General features: G+C 51.2%; 4 protein-coding genes across 4 annotated transcripts; 1 reads left to right on the top strand and 3 right to left on the bottom strand.

Moving 5' to 3' along the window:
- Positions 1-196: 196 nt before the first annotated feature.
- GGS23DRAFT_577947 (carbohydrate esterase family 5 protein) lies at positions 197-2113 on the bottom strand. Its single transcript, XM_051516963.1, has 2 exons — positions 1316-2113; positions 197-1172 (listed from the first exon to the last, which is right to left on the bottom strand). Exons 1-2 carry the CDS (start codon positions 1547-1549, stop codon positions 699-701), a joined length of 708 nt encoding a protein of 235 aa, XP_051369645.1. The 5' UTR covers positions 1550-2113; the 3' UTR covers positions 197-698.
- A 1903-nt stretch (positions 2114-4016) lies between these two features.
- Positions 4017-5084, top strand: GGS23DRAFT_606462 (uncharacterized protein; the record flags this gene model as incomplete). Its single annotated transcript, XM_051519906.1, has 1 exon — positions 4017-5084. One exon carries the CDS (start codon positions 4017-4019, stop codon positions 5082-5084), a length of 1068 nt encoding a protein of 355 aa, XP_051369644.1.
- Positions 5085-5098: 14 nt separating this feature from the next.
- On the bottom strand, positions 5099-7199 carry GGS23DRAFT_577943 (uncharacterized protein). The gene is made up of 4 exons (XM_051516962.1): positions 6620-7199; positions 6450-6542; positions 5872-6377; positions 5099-5801 (listed from the first exon to the last, which is right to left on the bottom strand). The coding sequence occupies exons 1-4, from the start codon at positions 6713-6715 to the stop codon at positions 5333-5335; spliced, it is 1164 nt and encodes a 387-aa protein (XP_051369643.1). The 5' UTR covers positions 6716-7199; the 3' UTR covers positions 5099-5332.
- A 2349-nt stretch (positions 7200-9548) lies between these two features.
- Positions 9549-13045, bottom strand: GGS23DRAFT_577940 (general substrate transporter). Its single transcript, XM_051516961.1, has 8 exons — positions 12047-13045; positions 11633-11986; positions 11196-11577; positions 10859-11127; positions 10658-10787; positions 10427-10537; positions 10306-10334; positions 9549-10239 (listed from the first exon to the last, which is right to left on the bottom strand). The coding sequence occupies exons 1-8, from the start codon at positions 12416-12418 to the stop codon at positions 10144-10146; spliced, it is 1743 nt and encodes a 580-aa protein (XP_051369642.1). The 5' UTR covers positions 12419-13045; the 3' UTR covers positions 9549-10143.
- Between the last annotated feature and the right edge of the window lie 642 nt (positions 13046-13687).

The raw sequence follows: 13687 nt of genomic DNA, 5'->3' as shown, positions 1-13687 counted from the left end.
CAGCTACGTGACATATAAGTATATTAAGAACTTAATTCAAGCAACTGCTAATTTAAATCAGCAATCAATTGTCTACCTGTAGCTCTGACAAATAATTGTTAATATCATGTGCATTTGACAGTGTTTCATCAAGGTCAATTCATATCTCCCGAGCTTAGTTACACAACTTCTTAAATAGCTTTTTTTAAAAAAAAAACTCTAGACCTAACTGCTAATACTATCGGATACTCCGGAGTTTCCAGCACTTTTATTCTTAAGCCGAAAGGTTATAAAGTTCTTTAACCTACTCCTCATCGCCTAATTGTCCCCCTGTTTCTCCAGCCTTGGTTGTAGCTCTATTGAGCCTGCATAGTATTGGAAATACAACAGACCGAGCCGCTTTATCCCTACCCCTATGCATATTAAGCTGGCAGATACTGGGAGTTGCTGTTACGTAGCCGATATAAGTAGCTACATATTATTCCCGAAGTCGGAGAATGTATGTGCTTAGGTTTACGCCACTTTTATAAGAAAGCGATAAGCACGCGGAAACGGAAAAAGAAACATACAAGTTTCTGTCGGAACTAATATTTCCTAGTTCATTATATGCAGGTTAAATATTTGAGCCTGACTCCCCAAGATTTCTCGTAACAATACGTCATGCCGCTGCTTATTTGCAAAACATTCCCTCGCCCTTCTTATTCGAAGAATGCCGAGCATCAGACCTTGCTAACGATAAATGCGACGGCATCAGGAGCAAGTTCACTGTAGGTGTAGTGGGCATCAGTGACGAGCAGCGTGCCCTGGCAGAGGAGGTCGCCGCTGCGGCATATGATTAGGGTTCGCGAAGGATCAAAGTTGGGAATGCGCCCGCCGTCCTGGGCGCGCTGAGTGTCGCCGAACGTGACCGCCGCGGCGATGCGGGCCCGCACCGAGGCGGAAGCCGACTCGACCGCCCGGTGCACGAGCGCTGCCCCCTGGCTGTATCCCGACACGACGAGGCGCGCCGAAGGACACGCCGTCGCGATATTTCCGATTAGTGTCCTCATAGAGGCCGCGTCCTCCGGGTCGCACCCCCCTGACCGTAGGTTGTCGATCAGGAGCGCTGGGTACTCGACCCCCTGGGCAGCCACCCGATTCGCGCCTAGCGCCGCCTTCAGCAGGTCTATCGTCTGCGGCCCGGGGTCACCACCCTATTTCCGAAGGCAGAGAGCGCCGGGTGGTTAACGTGATTGCACTCATCTACTCCGGGGTTGGGGGGGTTTAAAGGGGGGCCTGAGGGGAGGGGGGGAGGGGGGTTAATGGGCAGTGGGGTGTATTAAGGAGAGAAACTAACGACATTCCCCTCTTGGGTGCTGCCGCGCGCGAAGATAAATATTACGTCCCGACAGCCGCTCTCGAGAAACTCGTTCGCTGTGGTGCCAGCAGCCTGGGCCTCTGCTTGACTGGCGATCTGGAGCTTCTTCAGTGACGCGATGGTGCTGTCAGGGTAGTCTAACACCAATGGGCTGGCGGCCGTGGAGGCTACCAGTGTGGCGAGGAGAAGTAATGGAGAGTGAGAAAACTTCATCTTGATATCGTGTACAGTTGACGGTTTAAGGGGTTAGGGGTAAACTCTCTGAGGCCCAACAACAATGGGTTTTTTCCTAGGAAAGAGTTTGTCCTCGAACTTTCTTGGAACCTAATCAAGACTATCATGACGGGGTGGTGTGTGTGCCTCGACATTTTATAACGACGTTGTATAGATTGTATAGTAATATTACGGGGGTCATCGGAATGCCGAGTACTCTTAAAATTCGTACTCCTCGCGTCTCTGATGAGCTAAATTCGATGACCTTCCTTTCAGGACATGTCTTCCCGGTGGCGCACCGCCTAGAGAGTCGTCGGACGCCTACCGAACAGACTCGTGCACAGCGGAGAAGGGAGACTTATGAGGGAGCAAGGAACATCGAGTCGGGTATTCTGAACACAGAAGGTCACAGCATGGGCTCACTGAGCAGAGAGACCTTAGGGAGCGGCAGCTGACGTCGGCTGAGGAGCCGACATATCCGAAGATGGCAGAGATCGCCTCGGATATTGGAAACCGGGCGTTGGTACACTTTGTGCGTCCATGTATAAAAGACGAGAGAGAGACTCGGTGCACTGCGTATGTGCGTACATACTCAGATCTATCTCCGCATGATGCGCCATGCATTCTCACCCAATTGTGGCTCCTATTAGCGCCCAACCAATTATTTGGCGGTGTCCGGGCGTATGGACCTGACCATCTGGGGATAGTATCCCGGTCGATGTTATGACATGCCAGTTTTAGAGACATTATAAAAGCCACCCCGCGCGTAGCGTGCCTCGTTAGAGGCGTCGACTTGACACTCCGCCTCCCTCGGTAGTAGTTTCGAGTAATTGCCCCGTCAACGGCGGGGAATATTTGACTACCGATGATACCTTTTTTCGCTTGGGCCTTGTGCTTTTCACCTTCTCTGATTGGTGTTCGTGCGGCGATGTTATAGTAAGAGGGATAGATGCCGTTAAGGGTTTAGATCGAGTGCGGAGGAGAGGGGTGGTTTGCGGAGAGACTAAGAGCAGACCGTGGGGATTGGGGTAATAGATAATAATATACTATGGCCATCTGTCCGATTATTTCTGTGTTCATTGGGGGGTTCCTCTTTCGGACCGACTAGGGATGCTAAATATTACCACCTCAGAGATTTAGCGCTCACCAGATGATCTCGAGGGAACACAATACAATTGCATTTTCAGCTCTGGAACGGCCTACGAAACTTGGGGGCTCTTAGCCTCGGGACAATCAATAACTAACACGGGTCAGATAATAGTGGTTGTGACGGCAAGCAGGTGGTAAGAAGTCTCTAGGGTGCGAGACGGAGATGCTTGCATGTGATGCGCAATGACTGGATGCGTCGAGTTCCAATACCGCAGAGACTGCAGCAAAATAGCCTCAAACTCCGTAGTGGGGAATAAGCTTGAATACGAAAAGAAATCTGGTAACGCCGAACACCCTCCGACTCGTCATCATGTCGGGACGTCACACTATACGTCTGCAAAGAGGTATCGGCTGCAGAGTGCATTCCTAATGCCCATGCGAATACATCGAGAAACCACAAAGCTGCATCCTTACCGTACAGGTTATCACGAAGTGCCACGCTGTCGCAAGACGACTCGCATTTTAATAATAGAAAAAAGAAATCCCCCACCCCCCCCCCCCCCCCCCCCCAACTTTCGAAACTCATCATCATGATTGGCTAGCTAGGGTGCGTTTGCGCTGATTGTATAAACGAGGTCCTCCCGGCTTAGGGCGAGAGACACGTTGCCGAGTCGCAGTAGAAGAATAGAATGTGGTGTGTTGAAGAGGTCGCTCGCCGAGTGTTGTGGGGATAAAACAACAAGTGGGAATAGAATGTTTCACCTGGGGTGGGTAATCAATCGTACCTACATTATGCACATCGATCTCTCGAAGCTGCTGTGAATTCTATGGGATTGCCAGAGAGGCGAGTTCCGAAGGGACAATTGATAGAAATCAGTATGCAGGATGTTGCATGACAGACAGGTTGCGCGATGAAAAGGTCTGGGGTTATTGCAGGTTACAGCTCGGGTAACATCTTCTCGTTACCGTTTCGCTTTTCCCAAAAGGCTGAAATGCGAATTTCCAGTGCGTAGTGCAATGCGTACAGCTACCTAAGGCACCGAACATAGGTGCTGACACGCAAAATGCTACCAGGTAACACAACGTCAGAGGGGTGAATTGTTACATATACCAGCCACAAGACCTGTACCGGGTTACTATAGGCCAAGCGCTGACGTAAGGGCGCCTCACTCTGTTATTGATCCTTTCCCCGCTAAAGCATCACCACACTATGAGATGACGACCGCCTCCTATTATCCCATCTCGCAGTGACAGCTCGGATCCGGCACGCTCCGCCAGGATTGGATCAGCTATAACCATCGAACAATTTCTATCCCTAATGCAGCAAGCTGCGGAGGCTATTTAACATTGCACCGCCCATCTGACCTGACCCACGACGATGCACTTGCCAGAGGAGGAGTCACGCTGGCCAGTATCCAGATTGTTGACAGTGATCATCACCACGTCCCCGACGCCATCGGCACCGTCCGTAGAGCTCGTGTCGGCCATCCTATCGTCGTTTCGTATTCATTGCGAAGACTTGTTATCTTGCCGATTTATCGTTGTGTTTGATACGTACGATCATGTTGCACCCAAGGCGAGGCTGAAGAAGGGCTGTGTCAATCCAGACGGTGCCAAGAGCTTCAACCTCTACAAGAAGAATGTTAAGGAGCTGGTTTTGAAGGAGATCTGCCCGCTTCATGATATAACGGACCTATGTCTTGGTGGAGGTAAGGCCGAATTCGGGTACAGTGGCGTCGAGAGCAATTTCGTTCCCTTCTCCACCACCCAAACCGCAGATGGGCGAGTCACGTTCATAGAGCCTTCGAAGCGCCTGGGGTTCGGCCTGGCCGTACGCTCAGCTCTAAGAATGACCGAGACATGCTTTGTCTGGGTACAACAGCACGACTGGCCTCTGGTCTCGGACATCCCCCTCGAGCCCTTGGTGGATATAATGCAGGTTTCGGGGTCCGATGAGAGTACGCCTGTGAAGTACGTTTGTATCCCGTCTGTGCGCATGTTATCCTACGCCGATTCAGCCCACGTTTCCGAGTTCCCGGTGCTGAGAGAATTGACTGCGTCTCTCAAGCGCAGTTTTGTAACCGGCTCGGGGGTTAGTATCCCTTTGACACCACTCTTCTTCTGGCACGACAAACCCCATATAGCGTCTACCGAACACTACTTGTCTCGGGTTTTCCCGACGCGTATTTCCATACCACGCGGCGCTTTCATTGAAGACACGATTGGTCAGCGGGCAAGAAACCAGATGAAGGAGGGTGCGTGGGCAAAGTGGGCCAGCTGGCTCTATTACCCTGACGAAGGACGGAGGTTGTGCCTACGTCACCTCTGCGGGCGGACCTGGGAGGGGGCGGGACGAGAGTCTGAGAAGAAGGCAGCCTGGATGGCACGAAACGCAGAGCGGAGTATCACCCAAGTAGATCGATCTAGCTCATCGAATCCAAGATAGACAATAACGGGATCGTTCTAGGCGTCATTTCCATCGATTAGGTTACCCTACCTATCGTAGTAATATCAACTATCCGCTGAGGAACCAAGTCGTCGGCGAGTAGACTCTTTTCCAGTACTTGAGCGTGCATGTCGGAGTTAGTAAACCGCACCAAATATAAAACCCTAAAGGCTGCGGCTAGATGACATCTCAAGGTCACTGACGGAAGTTGCAGCAGTCAACTGTAATATTCATGCAGATACCGTACTTCATATCCTTATCCATTTTCTCGAACCACCTTTTGCAACGTCACTCCGTACACTTGCTTGAACGTGCTCGATCGACGTTCGCAATGGATCAACTTGACTTAAAACATATGCGTCTTGGTAGTATGTCTCCTTGGTTCTCTTAACTTTCGAGATGCCTTTCGGGCCTAAGTCTGTGTCGCTACCTGTCCTGCTGTGTGTCGTGCTGTGCGTCAATCGGTCCTGGTCGTCGTCCATGTATCGCGTCTCGCGTGTGATGTTGACCTCTTGGGTCACAAATATCTTGCCCCACTGCAGGCCTCTGAGAACCGGCCAGAAGACCGGGACGCTCGCACAAATACTGGCGGCATCCACTTCGAGCACAGCCAAGATGATGCTAAGAGGGCCATACCATGTCGGATCCCGAGTCGGCCATGTCGCTCCCTGGTTCCCGATGATCGTCGCCAACCGCCAGGCCGCAAACCCGATAACCCTACCAGAGAATCGTAAGCATACCCTTCTTAAATAATACACGTAGAGACGCCGGAGAGGATCAGACCTACAGGGTGCCCATAGAAAGAAGCCCAACAAGTCGCAAACGAGCAGGCCCGGTCGTACCATCTTTGAAGAACAGGGGAATCGGCATCAAGAGTATGAGCACATCAAGCGTTATATTGATGGCGGCGTGACTCTCGAATGTGGCGATGAATGGACCAGCCTCGTAGGAACCGTAAGCGTAGCAGTAGTGCCCTTCTCCCCCGCTCCAGAACTTCTCGACGGGCACGCACGGCACCCAGGCCAGGAACGAATACGAAAACCCCCATAGGGCCGTGAAAACGATTAGTGGCACGATCAGGCGCTGGGTGAATGGCCCCCGATCGAACATGCGAAGATACTGCAGCAACAGCGCCTCTTTGATCAATGTCGTCGAGGTCACGTATGCTGCGTTGCCGATATAGAAAGTGAGAAGAAAGCCCTTAGCCTGCCAAGGTTCTAGAAGTAAGAAGTGCTTCCCGAGTCCGTATTTCACCGAAAGACATATCGCTATCGATCCGGCCGTAATAGTAACCTTCTCAAGCCGATTCGGTTAACCGAGGGTCCATCGTTGGCCGGGGTGCGCACACGCGCGGGGACTACTCACCAGATAGAGCCCTACACAGAAATCATCCCAGCCGGCTGCGTGAATGCTCGACCGGATATAGATCCGAAAGACAACACATATCCACGACACAACCTGCGACCGCAACTACGGTAAGAATTGATGATCTGCAAACACCAATCACACCGTGGAAGTTGAGGGTGATAGCGTACCAAACCAGCTATAACGATCCCCCAGATCGTCGCGGGCCTATTAGAAAAGGGTTCCGGGTCGTCGAAATTGTCGGAGGAGAAGCGGAACTCGGACATCGTCTATCCTACGCCGAGGACGAACAAGGAAGGCGAAAGGCCGTGGAGTCGTGTCAGATAGGCCCTTGCATGGGATGATCTCAGGCGGCTCTAACGGAAGGATGGCATTTGATCAAGAACGAGTGGGGGTCTTAAGGCATCGGCGGGTGATGCGGCTGAGCATATTACCACATTATAGGAGCGCTGGTAGAAAAGGATGAAAGGAAGAAAGGACGTCAAATTTCCCCGCCGGGCCAGCAAAGGAAGCCTAGTGAGAGATTAAATAATTCTGAGGAGAAAAGTACATACATAGATGCCAGGTTATATTTGGATTATTTGACATCTATGTAAATGACGGGAGTCAAGATATGCAGGCGATCCACCATCAGACCATGAATCCTTCGATGATTGCCAGCTTTGAGGAGGCTTAAGTCTCTGTGTGTGTGTCTACCCCTATGCCGAGCACTAGAGAAACTTGGAAACTGGGATTGTCACTGCGCTGCCGATCAACTGAGATGTTATAAAGAAGAAGGGAACAAAAAGGGAATTTGCCGCGTAGGTATCAAGGTCTCGGTCGCTATTCTGCGCATATGCATGCATACCTACATACTACGTAGTATGCTGGGCGACAATTGACAATAGTAGGGTGCTGTCACGCTTTGTCGTGAAACATCAACCCCGTTCGAGTAGTGCAGTCGACCATAACAGGCGATGGTGAGCCATACACAGACGCCTTAGCGTCACATTGACCCGCGTTCTCGAACACCTACATGTACGTTGTCGGTTTTTAAAGGGGTTAAGGCAGGGCACAAGGCCATGAGGATCGGCGTTCAAGATGCTGTCTTTGATCAAATTCTCTCGGGCAGCCGAAGCCGACCCAGAGGCTTCGCCACTCCTGAGTATGTATGTATACTATGTACATACGGGTATGCATAGCTCAGATTCAGTTTTATATTATAGAGCAGAACACCGGTGAAGAAGTCCACCGTCGTCGCGTTTACCGATGTGCTCTCCCTTTCTCCTTTATTAAGGGGGGCTGCCTTACATATACCTATATAGGCTAGGTACTACCTCGAGTGCCGACGGGTATGCAGCATCGTGGCATCGTGCGACGGGTATGCCGATTCGACGTGATAACGCGAAGTATTGGCACATATACAGATATTTATAAAATTTTAAAAAATAAAAAATAAAAACCTGTCAGGACAAAGACATGCGGATTTGCCATGACCGCTGCATACAACGATAAGACAGGATCCGCGACGAGGGCGACTGGCTCGCTAACCAAGCCAAGACGACCAATATGCATGCAGGAACCGGAACGCCTTGCGCGGTATTACGACCTGTTTATGTATACATACAACTCCCTGTTCCCCCATGGGGGGGTGGTTGTTTATGTAGCGCTATCTCCCGTCTCCCGCCTCCCGTTGTCCGTCTCGGATTCGAGTAAGGCCTGAAAGCGCCTAGACCTGCTAGGGCCAGTGCGCCATATCGCTGACGCCGAGATTTTGGGGATTGCGAAACCCCCCTCCCCCTTGGGGTACCCTTGCCGGGGGGGTATTCCCTTTGGTGTTTATATACCTACGTAGAGGCACCGTCTCGTCAAAATAACCAACCATGGATCATAATCATAGAGCGAGGGGGATGACAGGGGAAAGCAGGCTGTCCGAGTCCTTGGCTAAATCCAACACAGGTGACATATCGGCCGAGAGGTCTACTACGCAGAACTACGCACCCTGCTCGCAGACGAAAACGAAACAGCGTGATTGCCGATCGTCGGCACAGGGGCTCTGGCCGGTATTTGATTTGTGTGCAAAACATAGGTATACATAGGTACGTGCACCCATGCATACGCATACACGGGAAATCAAATTCCACCCCAGAAATCCCGGCAAGTTGAAGAAGATCTCAACTACCGCGTCCTAAACGCTCGGGGTCGTATCCATTCTCTAGAAAACCCGGCGGTGGTGTGATGTCAAGGGAGTGGGGCGAGCAGAAAGTAGCATTCCAAGAAGCAGCAGTACCAGGTAAGTAGGTTATAGACAAGTCACACAACTGTCTACCAACATTATCATGTACCTATAGAAATTCGGTATCGCAGTTAGCCAACATGTAGGTAGGTATATATAAAACCGCCCCCCTATGTTGCGGGCACCACCCACGTGCGCCGAGACCCCGGCTTGCTTACTAGTCTAACACGTATCGCGCGTGTATTCGTCCGGCGCACACGAGGCTGCAGCGATGATAGCTGGATATCCTCACCGAGAACGAGTTGCTCCCGAGTAAGCCCCAACACAGACCACACGTTCCAGCCCACCCATGCCACGCCATGCCATACCGTCAGGTACAATACCTTAACATGCACGAAATACCTACCCGGGGTGTGGGAAAAGAATTCGCGCCAGATACACATAGTCCGAGGCGCGAACGAAACTGACACGCAGATCACATGTACACTGCACCTGGGTGAGTGGGTAGGCTCGTAACCTACACCACATGCAAGGAACAGTGAAAAGTCTTCGGCGACAAGTGAGACAAGAATGGTACGTGACATAGAATAACTAGGTATAACGAAACGGCACAGGTTCGGTGTTGCCGGCCGGATAGACCTGGTAACGTGTTGGATGTGGGATAAGCACAGCAGGTTGCCCGGAGGTCCAATACCTGTATTGAGGGATAAGAGGTACCTACCTACACCTGTCAAAATCTGCTTAGGGGGTACCTTAAGTACCTACACTGCAAGGGTCAGGCTATAGGCGCCTAACCTACCTCCAAGTGGAAGAAAAAAGCACTAGCGATATGACGCGTCGGCTACTATTAGGCACTTAAGGTACATAAGGTCACGGAGGAACCTCTGCCTCCACGATCGATACACCATGCAAGTATTTAAAAGTATTTTTCGACGCCTTCTACCATCGGTGAACATGAACATTTCACCACGTATCAACACGACCCGAGAGCTATATCGAATTTCCGTAAAATTAAATATTGGCGAGAACTCCTTAGGTATGTTGCATTCAACCGAAGCAGCTTTAGAAGATATCTTAGGTAGGTTAAAGGGGCTCCTCTCAGTGGCCTGCGTACCTACAGGTCTCCAAGTACCTATCGCGGCCCCAAGACTGTGGTTTTCGGAGGTAGAGTACTGCGCAATTTAGCTTAGGGGGCGAGACCAGTCTTTGAAAATAAAGAATTGCAAGATAGACACGGCCAGGCTCGGCACAGCTCACGGTACCTATGTGCCAGACGTGGATAATATCATGAAGGGCGTAGAGGTCATAGAACATGGAATGAACCTGTTCAGGAACGTAGACACTGCGGCCGAGGGTTGGAATTCAATAGGTTTATCGGTAGGTAAGGCTTAACTGAACCCACGTTTCGCCACGAATTGATTCGTCCCTATCCCCTCAATGCCACGCTTCAAGATGCTGCGGACGCGTCCGATGCTTTCTCTACTCTTCATGTTGCGCCCCGGGTTTCTCATCCATAGCAAGCCGGCGCACACACGTGTACCCTCTGAATTTTCGTGCCGGGAGTCTCTCTTCGAACTGTTGTGATAGCTGAGTTAGCTGCTGTTTTCCACAATAAAATTCGGCACGCCGTTGACTACTCACCATCTCGTCGATCTCTTCGAGCGTGCGGCCTGCGAGAGGATATAAATATCAGTATATCTTGTTTCACAAAGGAATCGACCCCCCCTATCTTCAGCCCTTTTCTTCACTTGGTTTGACCCACCTTGTACTTCGGGGAGGAAGAAATAAACCCATAACGCGGCAACGATGGAGCTGGGGAACCAGATGTAACCGTATCTCGGTCCCCAATTCAGCGAGTTCGGATTGATGAAATCTGCAGCATTTGGATTAGCGACTGGAAGTGTTATATAGATATTCTGAGGTTTCGGAAGGGGTTTGTCTTCCGAAGCGACAATATTATTGGCTGCACACGGTGATGGCTTGTTCAACTTACAAGGTGCCGTGAAGGTCGTGAGCCACGCGGCGAAGAATGCCACCGCAGCCGCCAGCCCGAACGTATAGCTACGCAATCGCTGAGACGGCAGTTCGCCCCCGCTAAGCCAGGCGTAAGTTGCAACCATGCCCTAGAAGTAAGATAGATGGTCAGCGAGTGCTATAGGATCGCCAGCCACACACGATGTGACCACCCCCTTACGTTGTAACTCATCATGTAAAGACACGATAGCGCAACCAAGACCTCTCCAGTAGCCTTCGCGCCGGGGTTCTTGTCGTAGACAACGGCGACAATCAACTGGAGAATACCGCAAATCGTAAGGCCGCCCATGAGAAGCACGCGACGTCTCCCGTAGCGTATGACGATCAAGGAGTTGAGGATGATGGCTACCAGACCGATGGCACTGAGAACACAGCCCATGGCAAAAGGATTTGCTACGCGGGCCATCGTAAAGAAATACGCCTTGTACGCTGTTGGGCATTGTCAGCATACTGTACTCTCTACTCTGGATAGGTGCGATAGGGGGTTCAAGTCTTACAGATAATGAACATGGACCCGGTGGCAGCCTGCAACGTCACACCGCAGACCGCGAGGACCGTACGCCTCCTGTCGACAGGGTTCCTGAACATGTCGAGGACGCTAACTTGGCTACCTATCTCACGCTCCTTGTCGATCGCCGCCTTGATCTCGGCTACCTCAATATCGACGTGTGCGCCAGTCGGCCTGAGCCACTCTAGCGACTTCCGGCCCTCTTCGAGCTTGCCTTTCAAGATTAACCAGCGGGGAGACTCGGGGATGAAGAGTAAGCCGACGCCGAGGAAGAAAGGGATCACGTAAATCAGCCCCAGAGGAATGAGATAAGAGGATTTATCAGGTCGACCTGCCGTTGCCCAATCCACAATCGTACCGATCAAGGTGCCCTAGTTAACGGGATGAGAACTCATCAATCTCGGCGATGGCGCGGATGTGACTTACGAAGGAGGTGCAAAACTGGAACGCGGTGAGGAACAAGCCACGGTACTTGGCCGGGCTACTCTCCTGTATGAAAAGCTGGGAAAAGGTCATGAAGTATCCATTCGCCAACCCATTGAGCAGGCGTCCGATGTACAGAGCATTGATGTCAGTTGTAGCCATCATGATAACGTTCGAGACCACACAGCCCAGGCAAGCCAACCACAGGCAGGCCTTCCGTCCGAGCCTGGCGGCAACCAAGCCGGCCGTCCCAGAGCTGACGAAGGCCCCGAGAGTCATGAGCGACGTGATCAGCTGCTGTCGAACGGTCGAAATGTTCCAGCCTGTCGGTGTGTCGGGTGCTGGATGGCCGTAGATCTGTCCACACGCGTGTTAGTATCGAAGCCGCGCTTCGCATATAGGGTGAGAATCACACACCATGAGGAACCCTGGCATAGCCTGAAGACCGCCTATCAGACCGAAATCGATACCATATTGAAATGGCGAGAGGACCATGAGCCCACAGGCTACAAAACACCGCCAATGCTGGCGCATAGTCTCGTCATCTCTGATCACCGCCATCGTTTTTCTTCCCTTTACCACTTCAGCACGTCGTTGTTGTCTAGGAGAGGGACGACACGCGGTGAGTGAGGGAAGAGAAGAGGAAGAGGAAGGGGAGTGGTCTTCTGGCATTCCCACAGCTGCCCATGCGACCGAAGGGCACGACGTCTTTACATGGGTGTCAGCGGATGGGAAATCTCGTAAGTGCCGAAAGGACTCGGGGGGGGGGAGGCGCCAAGACACACGCATCACTCGTAGCTGGTCCCTTTTTCCCCATTACCCCAGGTTTGGAGGTTGCCGGGGGAAAAGCACGTAGCTGCGACCGACAACCATCCCACACCCTCCACATCCTCTCCGCATTCCCTATAGGGGGCTGCACCTGTCAGCTTGACCTATTCAGGCTAATAATGTTAATACTGTGGTGGAGCTCAATATTTTGTGCTTCACAGAATACAGATGCGGCAAAAGAAAAGGAAAAAAAGGAGACCAGGGAATGCACTCTGTTTTCCCGAGAGAGCGGTATCATATCTGTTAGCCGTGGAGCTGCTTCGGTTCCCATAGTATGGGTATCTTGAGATATTCGGGGATTAGACCAAGCCATTCTAGAGGGTCGCGAATCTTTGGGAAAGTGTGAGTAGAACGGTAGTCCGTACTAAATAGAATGTCCCATCTACGTAATCAACTAATATTTTCAAGTGTAGAGGGTACCTAGGCTCGGCGGTTGATGGTAGTGCGTCTACAAATTCGCAGGCTTTTCGGTAAGTGTGCTATGTGAGCGAATTACGAGGAATGAGGGCCGGGTGATTGATGGGGCTGGTTGCCTTGCCTCAACGCCCCCCCCACAGTACCCGAAGGCATGGCGATTATGAAGATATTATTGAAGGTGACGCTAGGACTATTGTAGGCCATTCTCTGTTTATTTTGAGCTAAAAGCAAGAGACGGGCCAAGGGTATTTCCTAACCCCGTATGGGAGAACCCGCATCCAAGAAATAGACGGTAGGTAATGCGGAGATGGCCCCAGAGAAATAGAGCGACCTAGAGGCCTAACAAAATAAAGGATGCCCCAGGCTGAGAGTGCTACATATGCATCAGATATACGTATGTAATACAGGGTAGTATACCCTGTGAAGCTGGGGTGTAATCTTTCAAGAGGCATAGGGAGGACTCAGGAAGACTCCGACCAGTGGGTTTGTGAGTCGATATGAGATCCGGACGATTTCCTAGCACTACAAAGCCGGCGTCCCCAAACTACCTATATAGACTATCGTGTGTATTCGAGAACGGTCTATACGCTGGCCTTTTCTATTTGAGTTTATGTGCACCGCGACTAATCAATTCCGCCGCAAGCATTCAGGATAATCGGGGCTGATTTGTCCCTGATGTGTTGTATTTATAACTGTGACTACAGGTAGGATTATATTTAAGATATGGAATTATCTCGAGAGCTCACTAGGTACCTGAAAACCAAGTAAATTCATCTTTGACCCTCTAGATCTGAGAATGTCTATCGGTTCCGA

This window comes from Durotheca rogersii (genome assembly GCF_024521655.1).
Source record: "Durotheca rogersii strain YMJ 92031201 chromosome Unknown GGS23scaffold_20, whole genome shotgun sequence".
Lineage (NCBI taxonomy): Eukaryota > Fungi > Ascomycota > Sordariomycetes > Xylariales > Xylariaceae > Durotheca > Durotheca rogersii.
The sequence above is the reverse complement of the archived record's forward strand: the minus strand, read 5'-3'. Positions and strand labels throughout refer to the sequence as shown.

Excerpts from the sequence above, each read along its gene's own strand:
- GGS23DRAFT_577947 (XM_051516963.1), bottom strand. The coding sequence starts at position 1,549 with ATGAAGTTTTCTCACTCTCCATTACTTCTCCTCGCCACACTGGTAGCC. Across the intron at positions 1,173-1,315 it reads GCACCCAAGAGGGGAATGTC|GGTGGTGACCCCGGGCCGCA; the intron begins GTTAGTTTCTCT and ends CTTCGGAAATAG.
- GGS23DRAFT_577943 (XM_051516962.1), bottom strand. The coding sequence starts at position 6,715 with ATGTCCGAGTTCCGCTTCTCCTCCGACAATTTCGACGACCCGGAACCC. Across the intron at positions 6,543-6,619 it reads GGATCGTTATAGCTGGTTTG|GTTGTGTCGTGGATATGTGT; the intron begins GTACGCTATCAC and ends TTGCGGTCGCAG. Across the intron at positions 6,378-6,449 it reads TCTGTGTAGGGCTCTATCTG|GTTACTATTACGGCCGGATC; the intron begins GTGAGTAGTCCC and ends CGGCTTGAGAAG.
- GGS23DRAFT_577940 (XM_051516961.1), bottom strand. The coding sequence starts at position 12,418 with ATGCGTGTGTCTTGGCGCCTCCCCCCCCCCGAGTCCTTTCGGCACTTA. Across the intron at positions 11,578-11,632 it reads TCCAGTTTTGCACCTCCTTC|GGCACCTTGATCGGTACGAT; the intron begins GTAAGTCACATC and ends CCCGTTAACTAG. Across the intron at positions 10,240-10,305 it reads TCGAAGAGATCGACGAGATG|TTCGAAGAGAGACTCCCGGC; the intron begins GTGAGTAGTCAA and ends CTATCACAACAG.